Source organism: Mauremys mutica, chromosome 12 (assembly GCF_020497125.1).
Source record: "Mauremys mutica isolate MM-2020 ecotype Southern chromosome 12, ASM2049712v1, whole genome shotgun sequence".
In the NCBI taxonomy this organism is placed as follows: domain Eukaryota; kingdom Metazoa; phylum Chordata; order Testudines; family Geoemydidae; genus Mauremys; species Mauremys mutica.
The window spans coordinates 66,934,769-66,959,988 of record NC_059083.1 but is presented as its reverse complement, the minus strand read 5'-3'; the positions used below and the strand labels follow the sequence as shown (position 1 = coordinate 66,959,988).

Genomic DNA, 25,220 nt, shown 5'->3' with positions numbered 1-25,220 from the left:
ACATACGCAATGATGGTTCCATAACATGCCTCAGAATCCCAGTTATGCACCAGCTACACAAACACCTTTGTGACTGGATCAGAGATTATAACACTCAGTAAAAAAGCAAGTGCAGCCATCAAACTCCAGCCTGGAGCTAAACACAACGAACGTGTGTCCTGCCCACACTAGAACTCTCAGTCACGGAGTCAGAAAAATGTGGGGCTGGAATGGACCCCCAAGGTCACCAGGTCCAGCCCCCTGTGCTGAAGCAGCACCAAGCAAACCGAGACCATCCCTGACAGGTGTTTGTCCAACCTGTTCTTGAAAACCTCCAGTGAGGGGGATTTCACAACCTCCATTGGAAGCCTGTTCCGGAGCTTAACTGCCTTGCTGCAGATTAATGTGCATTAACATGTTAAAAACAGAGCTCAAAAAGTCAGTGTTGCCAAACTCGATGGTTAGAGCTGATCAAAATCCAGTCTTTGCATCCTGCAGAAAATTGAGAGAGATTCTGAAATCTCGTTTTGTCTGAAAAATCGGGCCCAAAAGTCAAAATCTCCAAATCTTTCTAAACATTTTGGCCCTATCAAAATGTAACATTCTCCATCATCACCCCATGAAAATGTCAGTGAAAGCAACACACTCCAGTAAAGTGTTTTGATTTTGTCAAATTAGCATGGTCTGATGGAAAACTGTTTTGTCAGAAAATTTTCAACCACCTCTGTCTACAAGGTGAGCCACATCTGGTTCATATAACCTGGTTTCACAGGCTATTCTCTAGTACAGAGCAGATCTGCTAACGGGCCCCAGCAGAAACACCACCCATGACTAGGTTTTTATGCAACGTTTGCAATGAAATCTGAAAAACCTCTACGTTAAGGGTTGCCATTCAGTGCTGATTTTCTTAAACAGTTCACTGATTACTCAAACCATTTAACTTTTTAGCTAAAATTCCACTTAAAATAAAGCACTGCAATATGTCGATTGACATTGCGTATGTTGTCCAAACAAAACATTTTGCAAAAGTATCAAAACAAAAATGTAGGGGTCCGCAAAATGTCCCAGAATGCAATGGAAAATGGTCTTGCATTAAGTGTTGTGGGGAAAAAAAGGACTGCATTTGCAGAGCCCTGGGAGAACCTTAGTAAGGACCAAGTTCAGATCTTGGGAACACACAAGTGACAGGACATAAGGGTGCCCTGGACGAGTCTCTGAGGAAGGTTCACTAGGCAGCAGCTCAGCTGGGAACGCATTCACAAGCAGAACTCACTTTGATGATAGCCGCAGCTGCCCTGAAGCTCATGTGGGCGACAGACTCCCGCTTCCTACGGGGCAAACGGGTGTAGCCTGATCGCACGCTGGTGAAGGACGTCATGGAGAGGACTCCAGGCGTCTGGGGTGGTAGAACAGGGTGAGGGGTCCGAGGACGATCGACTTCATCCGGATGCCGGAACGGACGGCCTCTGGCCAAAGGGTCTACGATCTTAGAGTCACATGGACAGAGAGGCAGAAGTTAGTGAACTAGGTTCCGTTTTCAGCTCCGTGTGCACATGAATGTAAGAGACAGAAAAGGGAGACAAAGATACACCTTACGCAAGTGAACCCTGTTGTGAGTGGGTTTTCTGCCAGGACTGAACCCAGAACCACTGGATCTAAAAGCCTGAGTTTCTACTGCCTGAGCCATAAGACTAGGTCCCATCCAACAGGGCTACACTATGCTCAGACAGCATTTCTGGGAATCCTTTGCTGAAGTTATCTCCAACAGTCTGATCTGAAGACACCTGCTCCCCTGCACTCTAGACCAGAGAGGCAGGATCTGGCTAGGAATCCCCATTTTAAATTATTTAAGTGAGAGCTAAGACAGGAGAAACCCCTCGTGGCACTACGCCCCATATTCTTCATTTATTGTTATGATATTAATATGGCATAACTAATATGTTTTATGTAAGATGGGTCATGTGCGATGTCATTAGAAAGGTGATGATGTAGTGAATGTGATGATCCTATCTGTATGCATGTATCTTTTCTGTATCTGAAGTTAGGAATGCTGACTATATATCAAATGCAAAAAAATGTTTGCAGTCAGTCTGGCTGGTTAATCAATAAACCATTAGGGAGAACAATAGGTCTTTGAAGATGCTAATCTCCCACCTTCCTGGGATGCTGCTTTGACGCTGCAGGGTCATGTGATCATGTCACCTGGTACTGGACACCATCTTGGACTGCTGTATTTTTCCACTGGTGGGGGGTGGGGTCAAACTGGGAAACAAAGGGATTCCCACCATATATAAATCCTTTTTAAGGCTGAGGAATGAGTTAATCAGGGTCAGTTCTTCACTGAATCTCCGCCCAAGAGGACTGCTAAAACCACCCAAGACTGAGCTGGACCCAGGCTAGAAGGTGTCTGGTCTGTGAAAGGAATCTCTGTAATTCTAAGCTGCAAGCAGAAGAAGTTTGTCTTCAAGAATCTCAGAAACCTGCTTAAACCAATGTTTAGTGTGAGAAATGACTACTTGTAGCCTGTTTCTTTAGTGTCTTAAGCTTAGTTTGCACGTTTGCTTTATTTGCTCAGGAATCTACTTGGATTGGTTTGCAATCCCTCCTAATCACTTAAAATCTATCCTTTGTACAGTAGTTAATAAACTGGTTGTGTTTTCTAAAACCCAGTTTGTGCAATTCATAACCGGGGGGGCATATCTTCCTCCACACTGAGGGAGGGGGCAATTTTCATGAACTTACGCTGTACAGATTTCTGTGCAGCACAAGACAATACAATTTTGGATTTACACTCCAGAGGGGTTGTGCACTTGAGTACTGGGCAATCCCTGAGCTGAGTCTTCCCACACAGTGCTGATCTCAGTGCCTCTGTCTTTCTGCAGCGGGGTGTGGCCCTACCTGGGTGTGTGCCAGAGGCAGCTTGAGGGCCTGGCACAGCAGGACAGGGTGAGGGAACCCAGGCTGGCGGAACGGGCAGGCTCAGTGGGACCCCAGTACATCAGGTGGCACCCCGGGGTGTGTGTGGGTGTGGGTAAAACCCGTCACACCCCTGAGAGTTTTACCTTGGGCATCTTGCATGGCTTCGGTGACTCGGTGCCTTGGAAGGAGGGCACCTCCTGACTGGGTAGCTCCATGTCTCGGTAGGGGGCCTTGAGCTTGCCATATCGCATGCTGCAGTGCTGCCGGCTCTTGCGTTGCCAGTGCTCCCGCTTTCCCTCCCAGTCACTGCTGACACCAAACCACTGGGCTGTCCCCCTGCAGAAGCAAGTGTTTAGAGAAACATAGTGTCCATCTCTGCTGGAGGAATGCAAAGGCCACTGTGCAAAGGGACTATGTCCACATGACAGAGAACGCGGCAAGTCATTTAAATACAGAATTGGAGTGCAAAATAGTATCTAAAATAGACCATTTCTGAACCTTTTACCCCATCCACATCTCAGGGCAGGTCTACACTATGGGGGAAAATCGATATAAGATACGCAACTTCAGCTACGTGAATAACGTAGCTGAAGTCGAAGTATCTTATATTGAATTACCTACCGTCCTCACGGCGCGGGATCAACGTCCGTGGCTCCCCATGTCGACTCCGCTATCGCCGTTCGCGTTGGTGGAGTTACAGAGTCGACAGGAGCGCGTTCGGGGATCGATATATCGCGTCTAGATGAGACGCGATATATCGATCCCCGAGAAATCGATTGCTACCTGCCGATACGGCGGGTAGTGAAGACGTACCCTCAGACACCATCATTACCACCTCCAGAGCTATAAGCAACTTCAAATATTGTCCACACTGCATCTGGGGTGTGTGACTGCACCTGGAGCCTGGTCTACAATATAGAATTAGGTTGACATAAATCGCTTTGCAGTGACCTCTTTATGCCCATGTCTACACTCAAATTTGTCTGATTCATGTAGGTGCCCCATTACGACAATGCAGTGAAACCACCGTCCTCCCCGACCCCCGAATGGCGTAGAGAGCTAGAGACTTGTCCACTCTGCAGATTTTAATGCACCTCTTCAAGCATTTCCAGTGACACACACACGAGGATCAAAACACAGTTGAGTTTATTAGTCAACTGCAGCACAGTGAAGTCCTTAGAGTAGCACAGAGAAAGGAAGGTTAAAGCGTAGGCCGCTCTGGTTAGCGCAGCGCCTGGCCAAGCTGGGTGAACACCATTGTTCAGGCTCTGGTCTGACACCTTCTGGGTCAGTTTCCAGATGGAGCCCTGACTCCTTCCAGCAGCCAGCTCTTACCCCCTCACCTCACCCCTCTCCAGTCCTTTGTTCTCCAGCTAGGGAATGTTGCTCAGCTTCCCTGAAGAGAGGTGGGGAAATCTGCCTCCTGCTGGGTCCTTGGTGGCTAGGTATCAATGCCCTGGGTGATTGGATTTGCCATCCTTCTTGTATCCTCCATTCATGAGAGGACGGTCTCAGCCAGTCCTTTTTTTTTTTTAAATGGCACATTTAAAGCTCAGCCAGGCACGCAACATTAATACCCACGTCTCTGAGCCTGCCCTGAGAGCAAACAGTCCTGTTCCCCTCACCAAGTAACACCGCAGCATATAGGGGAAACTGAGGCACACACGGGCTTCATAAAAATATTACAGAAAAGTCTCACTTCATCACACAGTGTGCAGCTGTCCAGATGACCATTCCAACTCCATGCACACGAGCTACTGTGCCTGGAGTAGACAGGATCTCCCGGGTCTGTGGGGAGAAGAAGCTGTGCAGGTAGAACTTTGGGCCAGCCATGGAAACGTCGACATCTACAAGCAGATTGCACGGGGGATGCAGGCGAAGAGTTCTGATGCAGACTGGGAACAGCAGCAGGACTGTGAGAAAGTGAAGAAACTTCGCCAGCGACACCACAAGGCTGGGAGGGTAACAGTCAAGCTGGTGCTGCACCGGAGATCTGATGCTTTTACAATAAATTGCCTGCCTTGCTCACCAGAGATCCCACCAGCACCTCCCAGAACACTGCCGATGCCTCCGAGGAGCCTGAGATGGAGATCCCTGTCATGGCGGGGCGGGGCCACACAGCAGGGGACTCCAGCCATGCTGCTAGCCAGGACCTGTTGAATACTTTGCTGGAGACTAGCCAGTCCATGTGAGCATGGATGAGCCTGCAGGTGAAGGGGAAAGGAGCTTAGGGAAGCGTGCGCATGCATGTTTCCTTGCTACGTTTAAATTTAAAGCTGGAGCCCGGCCCACACCCAAGTTATCGACTTTTCGTTGCATGAGAAGAAGTGGCAGTACAACAAGCAGGGAAAAGCAGGCAGCTGCTTTTCATTCTTCTGCTGGGTTAAGCGGGAGGGGAGGATAGGAGCAGTTTGTTTATGAACATAGGGATGGTCCCTCGTATCCTCTGGAGAGATCGCGATGAAATGGTCAGGGAGGCAGTCCTCTCCCTAACGTTTCTAGGCATGGCCGCAGAAGGACACTTTCCCAGGCCAGTCTGGGAGGCGTTCAGCTAGCACCACTGAAGCAGGCCAGAGGCATATGGGCTCAGGCAGCTTTGGGACGCCAACAGCACCTGGGCTCTCTGGTCTGTTGTGCCCCTTCCAAGTGAAATATCAGACAAAACCCACCACTGCCTGTGAAAGCCAGTGCCAATATTTACTGCCCTTGCCCTGTACTCAGACCCATGCTGAAGAGGGGCTGAAATTCTGTAGCTTCATGAAACAGAAAATCCAACTCCTCGCCTCTGCAGGCCGTACTCACCGTGGCTGGGGCGGTGCTGAGCTGAGGTGCGCCACAGCACAACCATCACCGGGCATTTCTCATTAAAAGGATTTATGGGAATAAGGGGAGGGAGTTTTGATTTTGGTTCTTCCCTTTCTGTTGGGACTGTAAATGTAATGATACATCGGTCTATTTTGACCTGGTGGCATTGAGGGGTGACCCATCCACACACGTAGAATGCCTGGCCTTGTGGAGAAGAAAGAAGAGGACATGTTCTGTGAGATCCTACACGTCAATGCTGCATCCGTCCATGAACAAAGGAGGCTGGAGAGCCAACATGACCAATGGCATGGAGAAAGAGGACAGGAAAAAGGCAGGGGAGTAGTCCCAGAAGGACAAGGAGCAGGAAATGCACCAGGACATCATGGGTCTTCTCAGACAGCAAGCCCTTGGTGTACAGCTTCACAAGCCATGGGAGCAAAAAGACTAGGCTGTGTCGCGCAGCATCACTACTGGCATTTCAACACCCGCCAGTTAGGAAAGAATACCCCTGCCTGCAGCTTTTGGGAAAGTCCTGTGTTCTTAAAGAGGTGAGCATCATGCACCTTCCCTGACCAACCCACATGGATATTGGTCAAGCGTCCCTCGTGATCGACCAGTGTTTGCATCATCCTGGTTGTAAGTAGCCATTTCTGTTGCTGTACTCTGTAGCAAGGTGGGCTGGTGCCAAAATAGGGATACGAGTGCTGTCCATCACCCCACTGCAGCTCAGGAACCCCATTACTGCAAATCCATCTGCTAGCAGCCCCTGCACGTTGCCAAGAGTCTCACTCCTGCATAACAGGATCCGCTTCATGGCACTATACACTTGCATGAGTGGTCCCCACTGGGAATTTCCCATTGCAAACTTCCAGAGGGTGATTGCTGCTGGTTTCTCCACTGTCAATGCAGCTCTCATTCTGGGGTCCCTACGCTGTAGGGCTGGAATGAGCTCTGCACACGGATCCAGGAAGATGGCTTCTCACCTCCCAAGGTTCTGCTGCCACCACTCGTCGCTCCAAACCTGCATTACGATGTGATCCCAACACTCAGTGCTCGTTTCACGAACACGGCAAGCAACCCTGAATTGTTTCTCGCTACGTCCACCAGCCAACTGTCCTCTGAGACAGCCTCATGTCACTGGTTGTTGGGGTACTTCCTGAAGGTCTGCAAAAATCAGAGGAGTTGTACATCCTGTATTTGCCACGTTCACAAGAACAGCACAGAACTCTGTGGCTTCCAGGCTTCTGCCAGAGCCTGAAAAGCATGGAGTAGATTGTGGGATTTTGTTAGAAAAGGCACAAAAATGATGGGAAATGGATGGTCTTACGGGATGCAGAGAGTTGCATGCTGGGAACTTGACCCCTGGCTCCCCAGAGATCTCTGGGTGAATCCTTACTATCCCACAAAACATTGCAAAAATGGCCCAAAAGGCACTGAGCTGGACGATGGTGCATGGCACGCTGGCACCAGACTTTACATGGACACACGCACTCCTGGTGAGCACCAGGCACAAGCAGCCAAGGACACGCATGCCTCAGCAACATACAAACTGCAGCAGCCGTGTGCGTTGACTGTGGTTTGTATGCAGACATAACCTCAGGCAGGCGCACCCGCGCTAGCTTTAATTGTTAGAACGCTAAAAATAGCAGTGAAGAGGCAGCGGTACAGACCCTGAACTTGGTTAGCAAAGCTAGTATGTCTGGGGGGCCTTTCTAGCCTGCCTGGAGCCTGCAGCCCCACATCTCCACAGTTACTTTTAGCCATGCTAGTTAGATGACTGCTCGCACCAATGTGCCTCCCTGTGCTGCAATCACACCCCCAATGGCAGCGTGGACATGGCATTCAGGGTCTAACACCACACAAGGTGCAGGCAATGTTCAAACCGTTCACACTACAAGTGAAATGAGTTCTTTGATCCCAGCCCAGCCACTTCACCCACAGAAGCCTGCCAGAGTTTAGCTCAGTTGGCAGCCTCTGCTCTGGAGGGGCCCGGCCTGCAATAGCAGGGGACGCCAGAAATTCAGCCCTCCTGGCAACATCGCTGGTACCTGCACCACACTGGGACCAGGCTTGTTAGCTTGGTGCTGAAACAGAAGCACAAGCGAATGCGTCTGTGAAAGCCCCACGTCAATACCACAGAGAAACAGCCTCTTGCTTTCTGGCGCTGATCTGTGAAAAGCACGAGTTCAAATTCTAACCAAGGAGACCGGCATTGTTCCTGGAACAGCGAACAGCCGGGCAACACACAAACAGATGAAAACCCAACATGGGACCTGGTTAACTTATTTCAGCTTCTTGATCCTAACACACGCAGCTTCGACCTCCACGCCTGGTCCCGCAGCGCGTCGTCTGCAGCCAGGGCAGAGACCAGACAAGCAGGGAGCCAAATCTGTTCAACTCCCCTCCCCCCAGCCTAGCACCAGGTGCCGCAGCGTCCGACACGCGGTGCCGTAACGCCCAGTGCCGCATGCTCCTTACTTGCGGATGCTCTGGGACAGGGAGGTCTGTCTGTGGAAGCCGGGACGTCTCTCCAGCGTGTTCTCATCCCTTTTCCCTCTGGGCTCCTGTAGGCTCACGCTCTTTTGATACACTGGGTTTTTCAGAGGCTGGAAGGGGAGCCAAGCCGTTAGGAGCAGAGCTGGGGGAGGGGAACACATTTCTGTGTCTGGCTGGGATCCCCCTACAACCCACTGTTAAGGGAGGCAGGGGGGGGAACAGAGCCTGTCAGCCAAGAGACTGACCTACCTCTCACCAGGGTTCAACCCCCTACGTACACGCTTGGGTTCTCGCAGGGCTCGCCCTATGTTTGACCTTAAAATTAAATTAAGAGCTTGACAGAGGGGTCCCATGTTCAGATGTGCTGCCGGCATGGGGAAGCAAGGAGCAGCTTCAAGAACTCCAATTGCAAAACTGGGTCCCCCCCGCACCCCATCTGCCTACCCTTTGGTGCACCCTGGGCCCCCTGGACAGCTCCTGCGCCCAACCCTTGGCTGAAGGGATGACGAGCAATGCTGCGGCGAGGGAGCCCCGTAAAGCCTGGGAAATGGCAGCATTCAGGGCTCAGAGCTGCATGGGCTCTAATCAAGCAGCAGAATGGGACAGGAGATGGTGCTGGGCTGGGGAACGGGGCTCGACCATGCTCCCAGAGGAGCAGCATTCCCTAGTACCTTACCCCTGCTACAAAGAAACCCCCTGCTCCCCCAATGCACCCTCCCGGGTCACTGGGAACTAACCGGCATTGGGACATCGGGGATCCCCCTCTTACCACTTTTGGGTTGCTTTCCTCCTGTAGCTCCACTGGTGGAATGGTGATGGAGAGGTCAGGGGGCTTCCTGCTCTGCAGGCGGCTGCTGCTGGTGCTCGACCGGCTGCCCCCATTCTTATCGCTGGACGACATCTCAAACAGGAGGAGTTACTCAGGCTAAAGGGGGAGGAGAGGGGGGAAAAGAAGTTAGACCCTAGATTTCTTGGCCCGCGCTGCTGATTGCGCAGGGGAGGAGGTTGATCAGCCTCCTCTCTAGGGGGAAGGCAAGGTAACGGCCATTTCATGGATTTATCACAGATAACCGCTAATGGCTCTGTGCACTGCGGAGACCCTGGAGGCACGTCAGTTCTTTAAGTGCTCGTTGCAAGGAGAGACATGCAGAATCTTTTCCTTTAACCACTTCCCAAAGGGCCAGTGGGAGCCCCTGCTCCTCAGCCATATGCTGCTAGAGATCAACATTTCACACTTCTACAGTGACTTCCATGCAAGGATCCTCAAGTGCTACCCAAAGATCACAACACGTCTGACTCGTGCACCATTATCCCCATGTAACAGACAGGGAAAAGCAAGCGGACTTGCCCAACGCAGTAATTCAGTGGCAGAGATAGGAACAAAAACCAAGATTCCCACCTACTACTTCCCTGCTCTAAGCCGTTCTTTATTGTAACCATGCAGCAAACTTCCCACCACTAGTCCTATCAAGTGCTTTGACTTGTGATGCTGCCCAGGAGGGTTGGACGGGGCAGCTCAATATAGCAAAGACAAAGGCTTTGAAGAGGTTTGCATCCGGCCCAAGGTGCTTGTGGAGTTAGAGACATGCCTGGCAATGGGAACTGACGGCTACGCACAGATTACAGTACATGCAGCTCGACCACAGCAGCAGGAAAGCCACCGGAAATCACGCCCACTCAAAGCAGACTTCCAGTTTTCAAAGAACTAACCTGGCGTGGGTCCAGAACTACGACCCCCAGGTTAGGCAGTTGCTCTGAGCTCAGTGGAAGGAGACGAAACCAAGAAAGGAAACTAAAGCTGAATAGTAGGAACATTTTCAGACCATGAGACCTATTTCCATTCTGGAATCATCTCCCCATGGAAGCAGTGGGACTCTCCAGACACTGAAAGCAAGATTCCCACCAGAAAGTGTCCTGTAGAGAACGAGCCAGGGAAAGGGAGTGGATAATCAGAAGTCTCAGCCATCTCTGGTTTGTAAGGTATTTAAAGGCCTGTGGACTAATCAGTCAGGATAGGCACGCGAGAGTGGTTACACCACGGTTCTATCTGGAGCAACCTAGTGTGAAAGAACATGATGCTTTATGGTCTCTCCTGCCCCAGTCTAGCTAAAACCACCCAGCCCAGCACTGGGTGCATGGTGTGTGTGTGTAGCACACAGTAGAAGTTCTTCCCAGCTCAACAGAAGCCTCAGCAAACTGGCTTGTCAAGGTCACTCACCTGCCCTTCTCAAACTGTATGGGGAGGGGGAAAAACAGAGGGAGGAAGGAAGAGAAACCTCTACACCACTGCAGGATTTAGCCAGCCATCGCTTCCACTGCCATTTAGCATTTAATCCTGTTCCACGCCTGCTAAGTGTGGAGACGCTCATGGAACAGGACTCTCTAACCCTACAGCAAAGGCAGCCAGGAGAGCATCTTCAGGAAGTCCCAAGAAGGAGAGCCCAAGTGTGGATGCTACACTGGAGTGGTGGCCGAGTAGACAGCATCGTACCGGGCAGCCCATTCGCTACGAACACAGGAATGACGTGCGGGAGCACACTCAGCATCCAGCTGACATTGCTTCAGAACTCCCCTCTCTGATCCTGGTACAACCGGCCAGAAAAGTGACATCGTCCCCATTAGCCCTTTTCTGAGCCCAAAGAAATGGAAGCCCTCTGTCCCAGCTGATCACGAGGGCAGTGAATTACCCCCAGGAGATTGTGCCAGCACCATCTGAGTTGTTGCACCAATTTGTGAGCAATGGATCACTAGAACAGCCGTACCTTACTGAGTTCTTCTGTATTTGGATTCTATGCTTTAGAGCAAAATCTTCTAGTCTATGGGATGGATTCTCCACTGCTCCCAGCGTGTACTGGTGCAGTGCCACTCAATGGGGATACCTGGGCAAGTGTGATGGATGCAAGGGTTACCCTAGCACCCATTTAGCCCTAGGCTCCCTTGATGTAAACACAATAGGCTCATGATCCCAGCCTGGTACAGACTTAGCCACGCATAGTTAATGATAGCAGCCAGGTCGGAGAGCTGTGGTGAGCCCACTGCCACAGGTGCATGAGAGCGCTCCTAGCCAGGCTGGCTGTAAGCTCTCATAACAAGGGACTTTCCTGGGCCCTTCAGTCCAAGCAAGGAAACATGCCCTGGAGGGACTAGCGGTGAAAGCTGGGGGCAGTGGGTCAGCCGGATTTGCAGTACAGCTTTTAAGTGGTCTCGCCTCCTTACATAACTATTTAGGTCAGACAGGCTAAGCCCAGCGTGAGCTGAAGCAGGAATGGCAAGGGTTAAAAATCCACTTGCTCTCTCTTTACAGCTAGAGTGGTGCTCGTGGGGACCGTGTAGTGCATAGGGAGGTTCTAAGCCTGCTCTGTTCCTGCCTGGCTGCATCCTGGGTTGTCTCAGCAGGGTGGAGTTTAGCTTGTGTGTTTATGGACAAGGTTCTAGCATGGGGATTTGGGAGCCAGAGGGAGGGCGAGGGGTGAGAAGAGAAAATAGCGTTGGAGCTGGAAGGTGGGACAAGAGACCAAATTAAAAGCCAACAGATCCATTGTGCCTTACCCCCATCCTGACCTCTTGCAAACCCCATGCTCAGAGCTACAAATGCAGGGACGCTCAGCTGATTGGGTGCCTTTGAACTACATTAGCCCAGTTACTGTAGGAGTTTTAAAAATTAAGACCCTCTGATCAAAGTCTTTGGCACATTGGTTTGCACAAATTAGGATTTGAAGGAGAACGGGCAGCATGGTCCAAAGGAAAAGGCACTGCCTGGGGGATCACAGGAGGGTTCTGTTACCATCTCTGCCAAGTACCCGGCCTCGGGCAAGTCGCTTCCCCAGCGTGCCTCTGCTTCCCCCTCTCTGAAATAGGGCTGATTTTTACCCTCTTTTGTGAAGGCGCTTTAAAGACTAATGATGAAAGTGCCCAGTAACAGCCCAGTAACAGCTACCAGCCAGCACAGGACCACCAGAAATGGCTTCCATTAGTCAGGGCTTGTCTTCACGTGTCGCGCTACACTGGCACAGAGGCGGGAGCTCTGTGGGCAGGAGAGGCTCCCCTATGGACAGAGTGCTGTCTACACGGGGGGTTAAGGTCAGCGGTGTAACTACATTGCTCAGGGGGGACGTAGTTAGACGGATCTAGGTCTATAGTATAGATCTGGCCTTAGCACAGGGGTTTTCAAATTGAGGGGCAGGACTCCTCAGGGGGTCACAAGGTCATTACATGGGGGGGTCGCGAGCTGTCAACCTCCACCCTAAGCCCTGCTTTGCCTCCACCATTTATAATGGTGTTAAATATTAAAAAAGTGTTTTTAATTTATAGGGGGGGGGTTGCACTCAGCGGCTTGCAATGTGAAAGGGGTCACCAGTAAAAAAAGTTTGGGACCCACTGCCTTAGCAGAACTGGGCATGGTTTAGTTTTGAGAAGACTGAGCGGGGACCTGATACGTTTTCAGATTTGTTAAGGGCTGGTATAAAGAGAATGGGGATCGATTGTTCTCCATGTCCATCGAAGGTAGGATAAGTAGCAAGGGAGACTTAGATAGTAGGAAAAAACTTTCTAAACCTAACTCTAAGGGACGTTAAGCTCTGGAATGGGCTTCCAAGGGAGGTTGTGGAATCCCCCTCACTGGAGGTTTTTAGGAACAGGCAGGACAAACCCGTCAGGGATGCTCTAGGTTTACCTGGTCCTGCCTCAATGCAGACTTGAGGACTTGGAGGTCCCTTCCAGGGCCACATTTCCATGATCCTGTGAAACGCCTTACCCTTCACACAGCCTGCCTCCCACTTCAACGCCTTTCTTGTACCAGTACGCCATGCAAACTAAAACCACCAAGATCGAAAATCTCGCCCCCACATTTCAGCTCCAAAGGAACAACTCATGAAGTTAACAAGGGGATGACTACACAGAACTGCAGGTAGTGTCAAATGCAGCAGGCGTCTAGCAGCTAAAGGAAACAAACCGGAGGGGAGAGCTGCACAACAGCCAAGGAAGAGGGGGAGCTGTGAGGAAACCGCACTCCCTGCAGCCCCGTACAGCAAGGGGCACTGAACTCCCCATGTCCTGCTTACTTTAGCTCACGAGGGCATCAGAGCAGCTTTGTGTGCCTGTATCCAAGCACCAATCTCTTATAAAAGGGATGTTTTGCAGCAGAGGCACAAAGGTATCAAAGCTTAAGAGCTGGACTTTAAGCTGTGCTGCCTGAAGGCACATAAGCAAAACCAACCCCACTCGGTAGGCTGTTTTTTAAATCCTGGAATACTGGCCCTCCTGCTCCTTGGTGCAGTACAGGAAAAGGAATCTGAGGTCAAGGATCCCTCTGCTCCACACCAGACATCAGGGGACCTGGGGTCTTCCCCCACCGCCAAATTACCGCCAAAGACCCGGCACTTCGGCGGCAGGTCCTGGAGCGGAAGGACCCCCCCGCCACGGGTCTTCGGGGCACTTTGGCGGGGGGTCCCAGGGCGGAAGGACCCCCCGCCGCCACATTGCCGCCAAAGATCCGGAGCGGAAGAAGCTCCGGGGGCCCAGGCCCTGCGAGAATTTCCTGGGGCCCCCGGAACAAGTGAAGGACAAATTGCCCCACTTCCCCCCCGCCCCCCACCAGGCGGTCCTGCCAGACATGATGGGAGTCTGAGCCCAGGAGTTACAGGAGTGGTTGTGGATTTACCGGGGCTGGGGAGAGCAACTGGACCTCAGCATGGAGTCTGGCATGGGGGAGAGAACCATCATTTCCTAGTATTCACTGCAAGCTGACTCACAGCACAGCTCAACCTTACTATGTTGAAGAGCCCTTTGGCTCCATGCACCCCCAAGGACAGTCACTGCTTTGCCTGCATGTTCAGTGCCTTGCAGGATCCAGCCCTCAGTGTCTATGGTTAGTAGCGTGGGCACCTCCCTTTCTTCAGCCCAGCTGTTGACACCTCACCATCCTCCATCCTTCCTGCAATGAGGTGGATGTATTACTTGCTTCATGTTTTGCATATTCCACCTGGCAGCGGAGCCGTTAACATTCTTTCCACTGGCAGGCTGCAATGTACTTTTTTTGCACATCAGTTCAATTAGCAATGCATGCCGTTCACCTCCAGGGATGCAAATCTAACCCCAGCTCCCATTAGCTCTCCCCCACGCCACAAGCCACACAGTTCAAGCTTGCTTTGGAAACAGGCTGGAAGTCCTAGATCTTCACAAATTCCTTCCCTCCCCCGCCCCCATCTTCCGCCACGCTGGGTGCCAACGTTATGATGAGAGTGGTGGGTGGGGTCTATTGCAGCACAGCCAACCCCAGGAGTTCAAACCTAATGAGTCACGTCCCCCAGCCAAAAACCACCATAAACAACAACAGCCCCAAAATTACTGACTTCAAAACGGTGAGATGTTTTAGTCAATCTTGTAAGTGTTGAGCCTTTAAGAGTCATGCTCTCAAGCTTCTCTGCAACCACAAGGGCTAAAACCAGCTGTTTTCCAGGAAGGTTCGAGCTATGAACTAGCCATGACAGATTTGGAGCTACTCTATAATAATGCATGAATATTGTATGTTCACTGGGATACTGAGAGGTTTTCTGTGTGACTACACCAGGCTAACGATTGGAGACAGGGGATGGGGGGGTGAGGAACAACTGGAAGGGAAAGACGGGCTCAAGAGTGGATGGGTGAGGTTCTGTGGCTTGCAATGTGCCGGAGGTCAGACTAGATCATCATGATGGTCCCTTCTGACCTTGAAGTCTATAAGACAAATGACCCCTCTGCAGTCATGAGAGTTAAGGGAAAATGCCAGGATTCTCAGCTTCGGAGATTTTTGCCTCCTCTCCAGCCAACCTACAAACTTGATTCGAACCAGGACAGGAAAAGGTCCAGAGCAAAGGAGGAGATCAAAAGGATTCCGGCTGGTAGGAACAAGAACCCTCTTGAGAGGGGAGAGTTGACTGTTCAGGGGAACCAGACAGCACACGGACATGGTGAGGGTGTCTAAAGAAGCTAGCTCTGCCCAGGTCACCACCACAGGGTGCTGGGGCATTAGGTCAGACAGACAGTCACATAAGGCTCTTAAAACCCTCTCTATCTCTCTATATGCGTTGTTCCTACTGTTAAAACAATGCGGTTGTTTAAGCTCTTTGATCACTCTGTACACGGTTGATCACAGACTCTCAGGAGGGAAGAACCGCAGGAGCTAAACCCGGCCAGATCGGCTGGCTAAGAACAGTTGATACACAGCAGGGTACTGTAGCCCCAGGCCCAGTGTAAGAGTGGGAGAACTGCAGAATCCCACCCCAAGAGAGAGGTAAAGGCACCAGGGCCTGACACCTCATTTCATGTAAAACGCAGTCCCAAGCTGGGTCTTCTATTCAGAGTGGGAAATATTTGCAAAACATTATTTCCATCCATCTCCTGCTGTTCAGCAACAGCATCAAGGATGGACACCAGAAGCACGTGAGAAGGAGAAACCCTGGAGCTCTGAGCGTCCAGTGTGCCACCCTGAAACGTGGCTCAGGCCATGCAAAACCAAAAAGCTTGGCAGGTATTTCACGCGGGGAGCAGAGAGGCTTAACGGGGGCGACTAATACTTCAAGCTGAAACATCTCTATTGCGTTTCTAAAACTAAAAGCCTGGCAAAGAGAACAGCACTGCAGATATGTTTTAGTAGAGAAAAGTAATTGCATGGATCCTATTAGGAAATTATGCAGCACCTGGAAGAGATGCCAACCTTCACCGCTCTGAGCCACGTTTGAGTCCCACGTGCACACTTGAGCTCAGGACTCTAGGAGGAGGAGGAGGCGGCGGCAGTAATGCTTGGCCCAATTAGCGTAGCCTCCACCACCAAAGCTACTCAGTGACTCCCTCGCCGCATCCGCCAAACAGCCAGCAGGAACGGAGGAGCCCTGGGCAGCGCTGCTCTTAGAGATGCTGAGCTGTCCTGTTTGCTACCCGACTCTGCTGCCACCTTGTGTGAGATAACGCAACACACCCTCTAGAAACTAGGCCACCTTCTAGCTCCATAAGGGCTTTTGCAAAACAACCCCCCTGCCCCAAGTACAGCTTATACTGGAATGAGGAAGGTCATTGAGCCATGTGAACGGACTCCGGTGGAAGAAGAGACAACAGGTTGGGGCATGAGAATGGGAATCAGGCAACACTGGTTCTCTGATGCCCTCTGACCTTTCACAAGTCACGGCCTCACTCTGTGCCTCAGTTTCCCCAATTGTAAAACAGGGATAAATATCTACCTGATAGAGCTGTGATGCTGCTGAATTTATTAGTGCCTGTAAGGTGCCTGGAGACTGTTCCGTATCACAAAAATAGACACGCACGGGATTTTTGACTCCTGATTAGAAAAACTAACCCAGGGAGGACGCTGCAGAATCTGCTTTGAACCAGCCCAATCAACGGCTAGCCTGGTTCTTGTTGGGGCACATGCAATGGATCTGGAGTTACTCAGTGCTCGTCTGCACTACTCTGTTCCTGGTGCAATGCCAGTGGGCCCAGCTTCCCCCGCTGAGCCTGCCTGCCTGGGAAGTTACTCTACCCACACTTCTCTAGCCCCCACCCCCTGCCCTTTCTGCTCGCTAGCCCTCTGCGTGCACCTCAGTTTGCTTCCTAGACAACAGAGTAGCTGCTTGGTGCCCAGATGCCAACAGGGGTGCCCATTCTGTTACCCATTGGCAACCCATTCAATCTGAAATGGGAGGAGCCCCTTCTGCACCCGCAGAAATGTCTACATTGCTTAAAGCATCAACAGGCTCCAGCAGGACTCTGATCTGCACTCACAGCGTAAGCAGGGCTAAGTCAGGAGCACCCAGGCAGCACCCACTCGCTAGCAATCCAGCAGCTGGCATTCTGTTTGTCAGGACATCTAAGACACTGATCTCATTAGGGCCTCTACTTCGCGCTCGGTCCTGAGTGCCTGTGGTTGTGGAAGAGTCCAAAACACTTTCTGCAAGTGCAAGGATGCAAACCCATGCCCCTGGCCAAATTCCAAAGAACGTGCTACCCTCCTGCACTCCCAGTCATTAATGGCATTCTTCACTTCCTGTCCGGAACTGCCCCACAGGAACTGTGCACTGGGAATGGGGAACATGCAGAGTGCTCTGTTATTGAATACCTGCTGCATTTCACCACTAGCTCAGAGGGTTTGTAAGAGGCATTTCAGTGGGAAGGGCTTGGAGATCGCTATATTAGAGGCACTTTAGACATGCTAGGTATTGTTAAAGCAGTTTGGGTTCCTCAGAGCTCAGCACACTGCATAGGGAAAGTCAGCCTGCAGGCAGCAAAGCCCAGGGCAGCGAGCTGGAGAGAATTTCACAACAGCAGGGTTAGATTCTGAGCAAGGTCACAGTGCAGCGCAAAGAGGAAGCAGGAAGGCAACTGGCCAGGCAAGTGTGGGGCATCAACTGATCAAACAGTGCTGAGAGGGGAGGACCGTGCAGCAAAGGCTGCACTGCTATGGAACAGCAGGATGCAAGCGACCAAGAAGAAGAGCGACTGCCAGTCAGGAAGCACCTGGTGTTATTGTCTCTTAGCACTAAGGACAGAGGTACCCAAGATGCACCAGGCACCTGGCCTTCGCATCCTGAGGGAAATCAACCAATCCCCCCCTCCTTGTTTCCGAGAGGCCATGCTGCTGCCTCTAAAAGCAAAGGGAGAAACTTGGATAAACCCAGGGGGAGGGTGCCTATGAGTCTTTGGAACCAGAGAGACGTAGCAAGTCCAAGAAGCATCGCAGCTGCCTGACTCAGACATGCCCAGCAGCCTCCGGCCCCACAGACTCAGCACCAGGGCAGCGTGCCAGCAGAGGGACACACCTACATAAACCAGCTGCTCCTTAGTGCTTGGGGGCTCAGGTAGTGCCATCACCCCCAGGGCTCTTGGCCACAAGCACATCCACCTGAGTAGTTCTAGGGAGGGTTGAGAGCCAACAAGTACCACGTAGATTTTCTAATGCATCTGTGTTCAGTGCCTTATGAAGAGGGCGGCCTTTGGCAAACACTGCGTTGGGTTCCTGGGGAAGAGGAGTGCCCGAGACCCCCGTGCAGCATGGGAAAGCTGCGGAGGTCACCACACATCTGGCAATGACCGACTCTTAGATTCAGGAGTCTTTGCATGTTCTTCAGCCTTGGCCCCTAGTACTGCATGGATACAATCCCTGGGAGACCCGTCCACATGATAAAGATTCCACCCCACCTCCACCCCTACCCCTCCCAGTCTCGGGGAAACCAAGGGATGAAGGGAGATAGAGAGAGCAGCCTCAGAGTCTGTAATCCTATTTGCAGCAATGATGCTCCTGGCTGCTTCCTGATGAGGCCCCACAGCTGTCCAGACAATCCTGGAGCTCTCACTCTGAGCCACGCTCTAGGCCCGCAGCTCCAAATGGGTGTACTACCTTCAAAATGGCGTATTGGCTCTCATGCTAGCCTGAGCCTAGAGCGGAGTCTTTTCCTCAGCCCTGTCGCAGGGCATGCACTACATGAACCTTCCCGGGAGACGCTACTTGTACTTCTAATGCGCTCATTGCTGTAGCAGCTGGATACCATCACCATCATCCCTCCCCCCTGTGCACGTCTATACATAGAAACTCTACCTACCCTGGAGTGAGACCGAATTCTCTCTGGACTTGTCTACACAGACTTGGGTTTTACACTCAGGAGTTAACGATTGCTGTTTAACTCAAGGCCATTAACGTGCTTATAAAGACCAGCCTGGAGACTCCCCTAAGGTTTGTTCCAGGGCACAAAAATTTGGGAGCTTCCCCAAGCCCTAGGGCTTGGAGAGCATCTAGACTACAAGATCTGGAGGAAGTTATAAATTAACTGAGGGTAAGAAGCCACCGCAGGGATAGATGCTCTTTGAAAATAGAGCCTCAACTTTTCACCCTTCTCTTACCCCACACTCTGATCCCAGAGATGTTAGTCTAAGTGGAATCCTTTTAGCAATTGGCCTGAAGCCATTTCTCCTACAAAACTTTCTAGCGAACCCTAGAGAGCCAGGCCTCTGCATGCTGGAACATAGCACTTTTCACATCCCATCCCATTCGTAAAGGGTACATGGAGAATTATACAAATCCTGCTGTAAGCAGGATCCGACCATTTCTCCCTTGAGTATCTATTCCTTTGCCCTTCTCTGCTGCTTTTCACCCTGGCTCTCCAGCCACTTTCTGAACGAAAGAACTCACTGCCCCCTTGTGAGGCGGGGGTTATTTTTACAGCTGTGGAAAGACAAGCACAGAAAAGGTTAAGAGTCTTCCTAAAGATCATAGTAACTCGGTGGATTTCTGGTCCTAGCTCTGCTGAGTCCCTGACTCCAAACCCTGTGCTTGAGCTACAGGACTGTCCTCCCAAGACACAACCCATTCCAAAAAAAAAAAAAGCAGGCCATAAAACACGGTAAGTTACCAGCACTATTAACCATTAACATCTAGACCAGGGGTTCTCAAGCTTTTTCTTTCTGAGGCTCCCCCAACATGCTATAAAACCTCCACAGCCCACCTGTGCCACAACTTTTTTCTGCATATAAAAGCCAGGGCCAGCGTTAGGGGTAGCAAGCAGGGAAATTTGCCTGGGGCCCCACGCCACAGGGCCCCCTGTGAAGCTAAGTTGCTCAGGGCCCCAAGTGTCAGCCCTGCATGGCTGGGCTTAGACTTTCTGCCCTGGGCCGCAGTGAGTCTAACACTGGCCCTGCTGGGCAGACTCCTGAAACCTGCTCACAGCCCCCTGACAAGAACCATGGAGCTAAATCATTCAACTATGGGACTTCTCTCAAGACACCGAGTGAGAATAAATTTGACCACCAGGGGGCAGCAGCATCCCTGCGTGTTCTCCGTGCACAAGCCTTGGCTCTGATGCCAGATGTGCTGTGACAGCTCTCTCAGGGAGAGGAGTGCACACACAAGCAGGACTGGAAGTTATGCCGTACCGACTGATCAATATAACCAGAGCCCTGCCTACCACCGCTGGCCTGGGGAAGTCTGCGGTTCTCACCAGCAGAGAGCAGAGCAAGAGAATACTACCTAGGATGAACAAGGAGGAGTCCTTGTGGCACCTGAGAGACTAACATTTACTTGGACATAAGCTTTTGTGGGTTATAACCCACTTCATCAGATGCACGGAGTGAAAAATACAGTAGGCAGGTATAAATATACAACACATGAAAAGATGGGAGTTGTCTTACCAGGTGAGGGGTCCAGTGCCAACATGGCCAATTCAATCAGGGTGGATGTGCCCCGTTTCCAACAGTTGACAAGAAGGGGTGAATATCAGAGGGAAAATTATTTTTTGTAGTGACCCAACCAATCCCAGTCTTTATTCAGGCCTAATTTGATGGCGTCCAGTTTGCAAGTTAATTCCAGTTCTTCAGTTTCTAATTGAAGTCCATTTTTGAAGGTTTTTGGCTGAAGAATGGCCACTTAAGTTTGTTATTGAGTATCCAGGGAGATTGAACTGCTCTCCTACTGGTTGTTGAATGTTACAATTCCTGATGTCAGATTTGTGTTCATTTATTCTTTTACATAGACGCTGTCCGGTTTGGCCCATGTACATGGCAGAGGGGCATTGCTGGCACATGATGGTAGATGTGCAGGTGAATGAGCCCCTGATGGCGTGGCTGAGGTGGTTAGGTCCTATGATGGTGTCCTTTGAATAGATATGCGGACAGAGTTGGCACTGGGGTTTGTTGCAGGGTTTGGTTCCTGGGTTGGTGTTTTTGTTGTGTAGTTGCTGGTGAGTATTTGCTTCACGTTGGGGGGCTGTCTGTAAGCGCGGACTGGCCTGTCTCCCAAGGTCTGTGAGAGGGAGAGATTGTCCTATCTAGGATGGTCAATTGCATGCGAAGAAAGAGGCCATTTGGTGAATACATTTTAATGCTTAGTAGAGAGGCAGGATGCAGCAGCAGTCAGGGCACTAGCCTGGGACTCAGGATACGTGGGTTCAATTCCTGCCTCTTCCCGGGTGACTTTGGGTGAGTTGTTTGGTCTTTAAGTCTCATGTGCAAAACGGCAGCATTTCCCACCTGCCCAGGGGTGGTGTGAGGATCACAATCATTAACATAGCTAGGTGCTCACTGGTAATGGAAACCACACAGACACACACCACACCAGAGGTGCACCACCGACCTCTGAATGATACAGCTGACTTAGTTCCCCAGGGCAGCCAGCACAGTACACTGCTCTGAACGGAAGGCTCAGCAAAGAACAATTAAACTCACTGAATGCACCATGGGAGGTCTGCATCTCGGCTGGCAAAGGAAAGGCCGCGTGCAGGGTTGGGGATGTCCTTTGTACCACAGTGCCCAGCTGGCCAGCGTTAGGCTGTATCATGGCTCGACCACTCCCACCGTGGCTAGGTTTGTGGGGGTCACCAAGCCCTGCTTTGGGGCAATAGATTTCAGGTTAGGTTCACACACATTGGCTGCAGTGAAACATTTTAGGCCAAAATCAGCCTCGGGAACAATGGGAGTAGCTGGATGCTGAGCGGCTGGGAAAGTGGCCCTTCGTCTATTTAGCCAAATGCACGCAGTTCCCATTTCACAGCAGATGAGACCATAAATACCAGAGAAGAAAGCGTCATCTCCAGCTTAAGGATTTTAATAAATAGGCCTGAGCGCCCTAGCAGCTGATTTCTCAGACCCCTTGTTTGAAACCCGTTCCATTCTCCTCGTTTACCTTACCAACAGGGCTTTGCAGACCTGGCTGAAGGAAAGGAAGCAAAAGGCAGATGCAACTCCAAAACGCTGCAGTGACGTATTCAGTCCAATCCCAGGGAATGCCAATTGCTCCCACAGATTGATGAGCAAGGTTTCCATTCTAAAATTAAATCATCTCATCTGGACTCTGAGGAGGGCAGCTACCACAAAGCCATTAACTGGATCTGGCGGGCCACTGACAACGCATTCGCCAACGTAAATGCAATTAGTCCAGTCCAAGATTTCGCTTGAGGCACCAGCTGGAAATCAGCTGATCAGGTAAACAGCCTGGACAGGAAATGGAGCATCCTGACTCATAACCATAGGCAAATCAAGCTCCCTACACTTACAGGAGATACCCTGCTGCTGCTTTCGTCCCATGCAAAGAGACCTACGCTGGATACTGGCTGAGCCGCAGGGAAAACCCCTCAATGTCACCATGCAACAGTTAAACATGCCCTGTTGGGACACTATTTTCTGCTTAATCCTAACAATCAAATGGTTAAAATGTTCCTATTCCTGCCTAAAATGCTGAGGTTCTATGCTCCAGATGGCAGTGCCCAGCAGCATTGTACTAAGCAGGCAGAATGCCCCAGGGCACCACACCCCCTTGAAGAGTGTGAACCAGGAACTAGGGAGGGCCCACAGCTCTGCCTTCCTTGGCGTTTCTAGTGCTCCTGTGGGAGCTACACACTTCTGACCCTATGCACGCAGCTGGGGATTATGGATGCATCTGCAGAGAATGGGGAAGGGTCTTTGTACAATCTCTTTCATTTGAGTGCCTGGGCAAGGCAAACCACCATCTACCCAGAGAAGCTCGCCTCCGGCAAGCCAGTATTCACACAAGCTGTTTATCCCTTTCCATGGGCTCCTACTCTTTTAAGGTCACTCCCCAGCAGGGGGGCTGGCCCTGGCCTTGGCCTCAGGAAACCGAGCAAGCCCTGGAACTGCAGTCCTGGTGCCGGGTGAGCTTGGAGATAGTCAGGCTGGGCCAGAATGGCGCAGTTCTCCTTTAAGGAGAAGCAAGGTTGATGCCCCTTCGGCATCACGCAATGGGAAGGGACCCCCGAGACCTTCTGCAGAAGGCAAGAGCAAAGTAGTAACCACCAGCCCCAGCTCCCAGCACTACCCAGGGAAATCTCCCCAGTGACTCAGTTGCATCATGGAGCAGACACCACTGTTTGGTCTGGTCTCCCGGCTCTGTTACAACACATTGGCAGGAACTCCACTTCCCACGCTGGCGTCCTTCCCTCCTAGACAGCCAGGATCCCACGTGGAGCGTCTCATTGGTGTGGGCTCGTGCTCTGCTTCCCTCCTACTCTTCTGTCCGTCGCCCGAGGGTAGCTCCAGACCACCACGTGACCCCCTCTCGATTTGTCTGGGCGACGCGGTGATTTAGCAACGAAGAAACTAGGGCAATGCTGCAGGAAACGCTTGATCTTCCTCGAAAGACTGTGCTGTGCTGCAACACCAGTCCTGCCATGGGCCGCAACTGGCCAATGGCTTCCCCAGATGTCCGAGCCCCAAGAGGCTCCCGTTAGCGAGGGAATGGGTCAGGGTGGTGCCATAACAATCGGCACAAAGGCAGCTACGTAGCACTAGGATGGAGACAAGATTCCAGAAGTGATGTAGGAGTGCAAGCAGCATGAGACACGCCTGTGATTGCTTTATCCGGCATTTACAGAGCACTAGCGTGCCGAGTGCTTAGAACACATCCCCCAGGGCTGTTCAAGGAAGAGGGAAGGTGGTCTCATGGTTAAAGTGGCAGTCTCAGGCTTAGGCGATCCAAAGTCAGTTCCGAGCACTGACAGTCCAGTGAGACCTCAGGGCAAAACTTAGCCTCTGAGCTTCAGCTTCCCACGGGCACACATCCATTCTTCCCTCCACTCCTCCCCATTGAGATGGTCAGCTCTCTGGACCCAGAGCCTGTCTCTTAGCGGGGGTTCATGCAGTGTCTAGCACAAAGGGGTCCTGATCTCAGTTGGGGCCTCTAGGTGTTACCTTAAAGGACAACAACTAAGCATTCAAGCACAGAGGACTGCTTAGACGTATGCTGTATGAACAGTGACTGAACCGCACCTGCCTGGTGCAGGGCTCCTACACTGCACAGACCTTAATAAGGCCAGCATTACCCTAGGGGAACACTGTTTTTCCCACAGCTACTAGCCGTCTCTTTTCACGATATGCACAGAGCGTTCTGCACTTGTTTTCTCCAGGATTGCCTCACAATGGCACTGAACTGACTTTTCCGGTTCCACGGCACCTGCTAGATTTGCATGTCCTGGTGACTGCAGGACGTGTTCTCCCAACGTTTGCTGTTCTGCAAGACTTATCCCAAGTAGCACATACCAAGGAGATTTACCCGCTTCGACAGCCTGGTCCTGCCCTGAGCGGCTCAGATACCAGAGAGGAAATCGCGTGGTTTAGAGGTGACAGCAAAAGGACGGGGGATGGGAGGATTTGGGTTCTAATCCAGGCACTGGATTCCCTTACATCTCAGCCAATCTGGCTAGAATAGTGCAAGCTACATCTCGCCAGCCAGAGCCTGAAACTGGAACAAAGCTATGGCTGCTATGTACAAGTTCATGGCAGTTAGGCTGCAAGCTATGGCCATTTGCTGTGTGACAGCAGCCGGGCCAGGACTCAGATCCTCCTGCTGCTGTAGTCACTAACACTTGTTGCATCACTGCAACATGACCGGGGGAACCAACCTTTTGATTAGCAGTATAGGGCCTATGACACAGTGGAGTACCTTTGATGTTACGCAGAAGGTTGTGGAAGGGTATGTATGTTACACCAAGAAAATATTGTAATAAATGGTGTGCATTTCTCCCAGCCCTTTGCAGGCAGAGTAAAGTTAGATCAGGGCTAGGGTGACCAGATGTCCCGATTTTATAGGGACAGTCCCGATTTTGGGGTCTTTTTCTTATATAGGCTCCTATTACCCCCCACCCCCATTTGCTGTCTGGTCACCCTAATCAGGGCTTTCATTTGCAGAGCATGGGCAGGCTACAGCCTCACAATCTGGGATTTGAAACCTACACTGAGTGCCTGTCCCATCATCAGAAATACAAAGCCCCGTTCTCCCTCGCTTCCTGCGCGTACTGGTTCTCGTTTGGCACCGCAGTCAGACTTTACTCCCTTTAGATACTTTTTGTTTTAACTTTTACATTAATGTGGCAAAGCCCCTTTAATTGACTTCTGCCAGACACAACAATCCTCCCTTACATCAGAAACTCCCCACTGCAGAGATGCCAGAGAGCGGAGTAGGGAACAGGGTAGCCATGCAACCAGCTTACTCCTCAGTTAATAACTGCTTGCTTGGAAGGATTCCAGGCAGCGCAGCATAGTCTAAGCCCTCG

At 51.3% G+C, this 25,220-nt stretch overlaps 1 protein-coding gene across 2 annotated transcripts in view; it reads right to left on the bottom strand.

Annotated features, from left to right (window-relative positions):
- The window catches only part of RHBDF2 (rhomboid 5 homolog 2), a 75,774-nt gene that overhangs the window by 16,778 nt on the left and 33,776 nt on the right, over positions 1-25,220 (bottom strand). For both annotated transcript variants that reach the window (XM_044983739.1, XM_044983738.1), the window contains exons 2-5: positions 8,969-9,124; positions 8,182-8,309; positions 3,042-3,234; positions 1,253-1,465 (exon numbers count right to left, since the gene is read on the bottom strand). In XM_044983739.1, coding sequence (XP_044839674.1) covers positions 1,253-1,465; positions 3,042-3,234; positions 8,182-8,309; positions 8,969-9,100 — 666 coding nt within the window. In that variant the 5' untranslated portion in view covers positions 9,101-9,124. The remainder of the gene's footprint in view (positions 1-1,252; positions 1,466-3,041; positions 3,235-8,181; positions 8,310-8,968; positions 9,125-25,220) is intronic.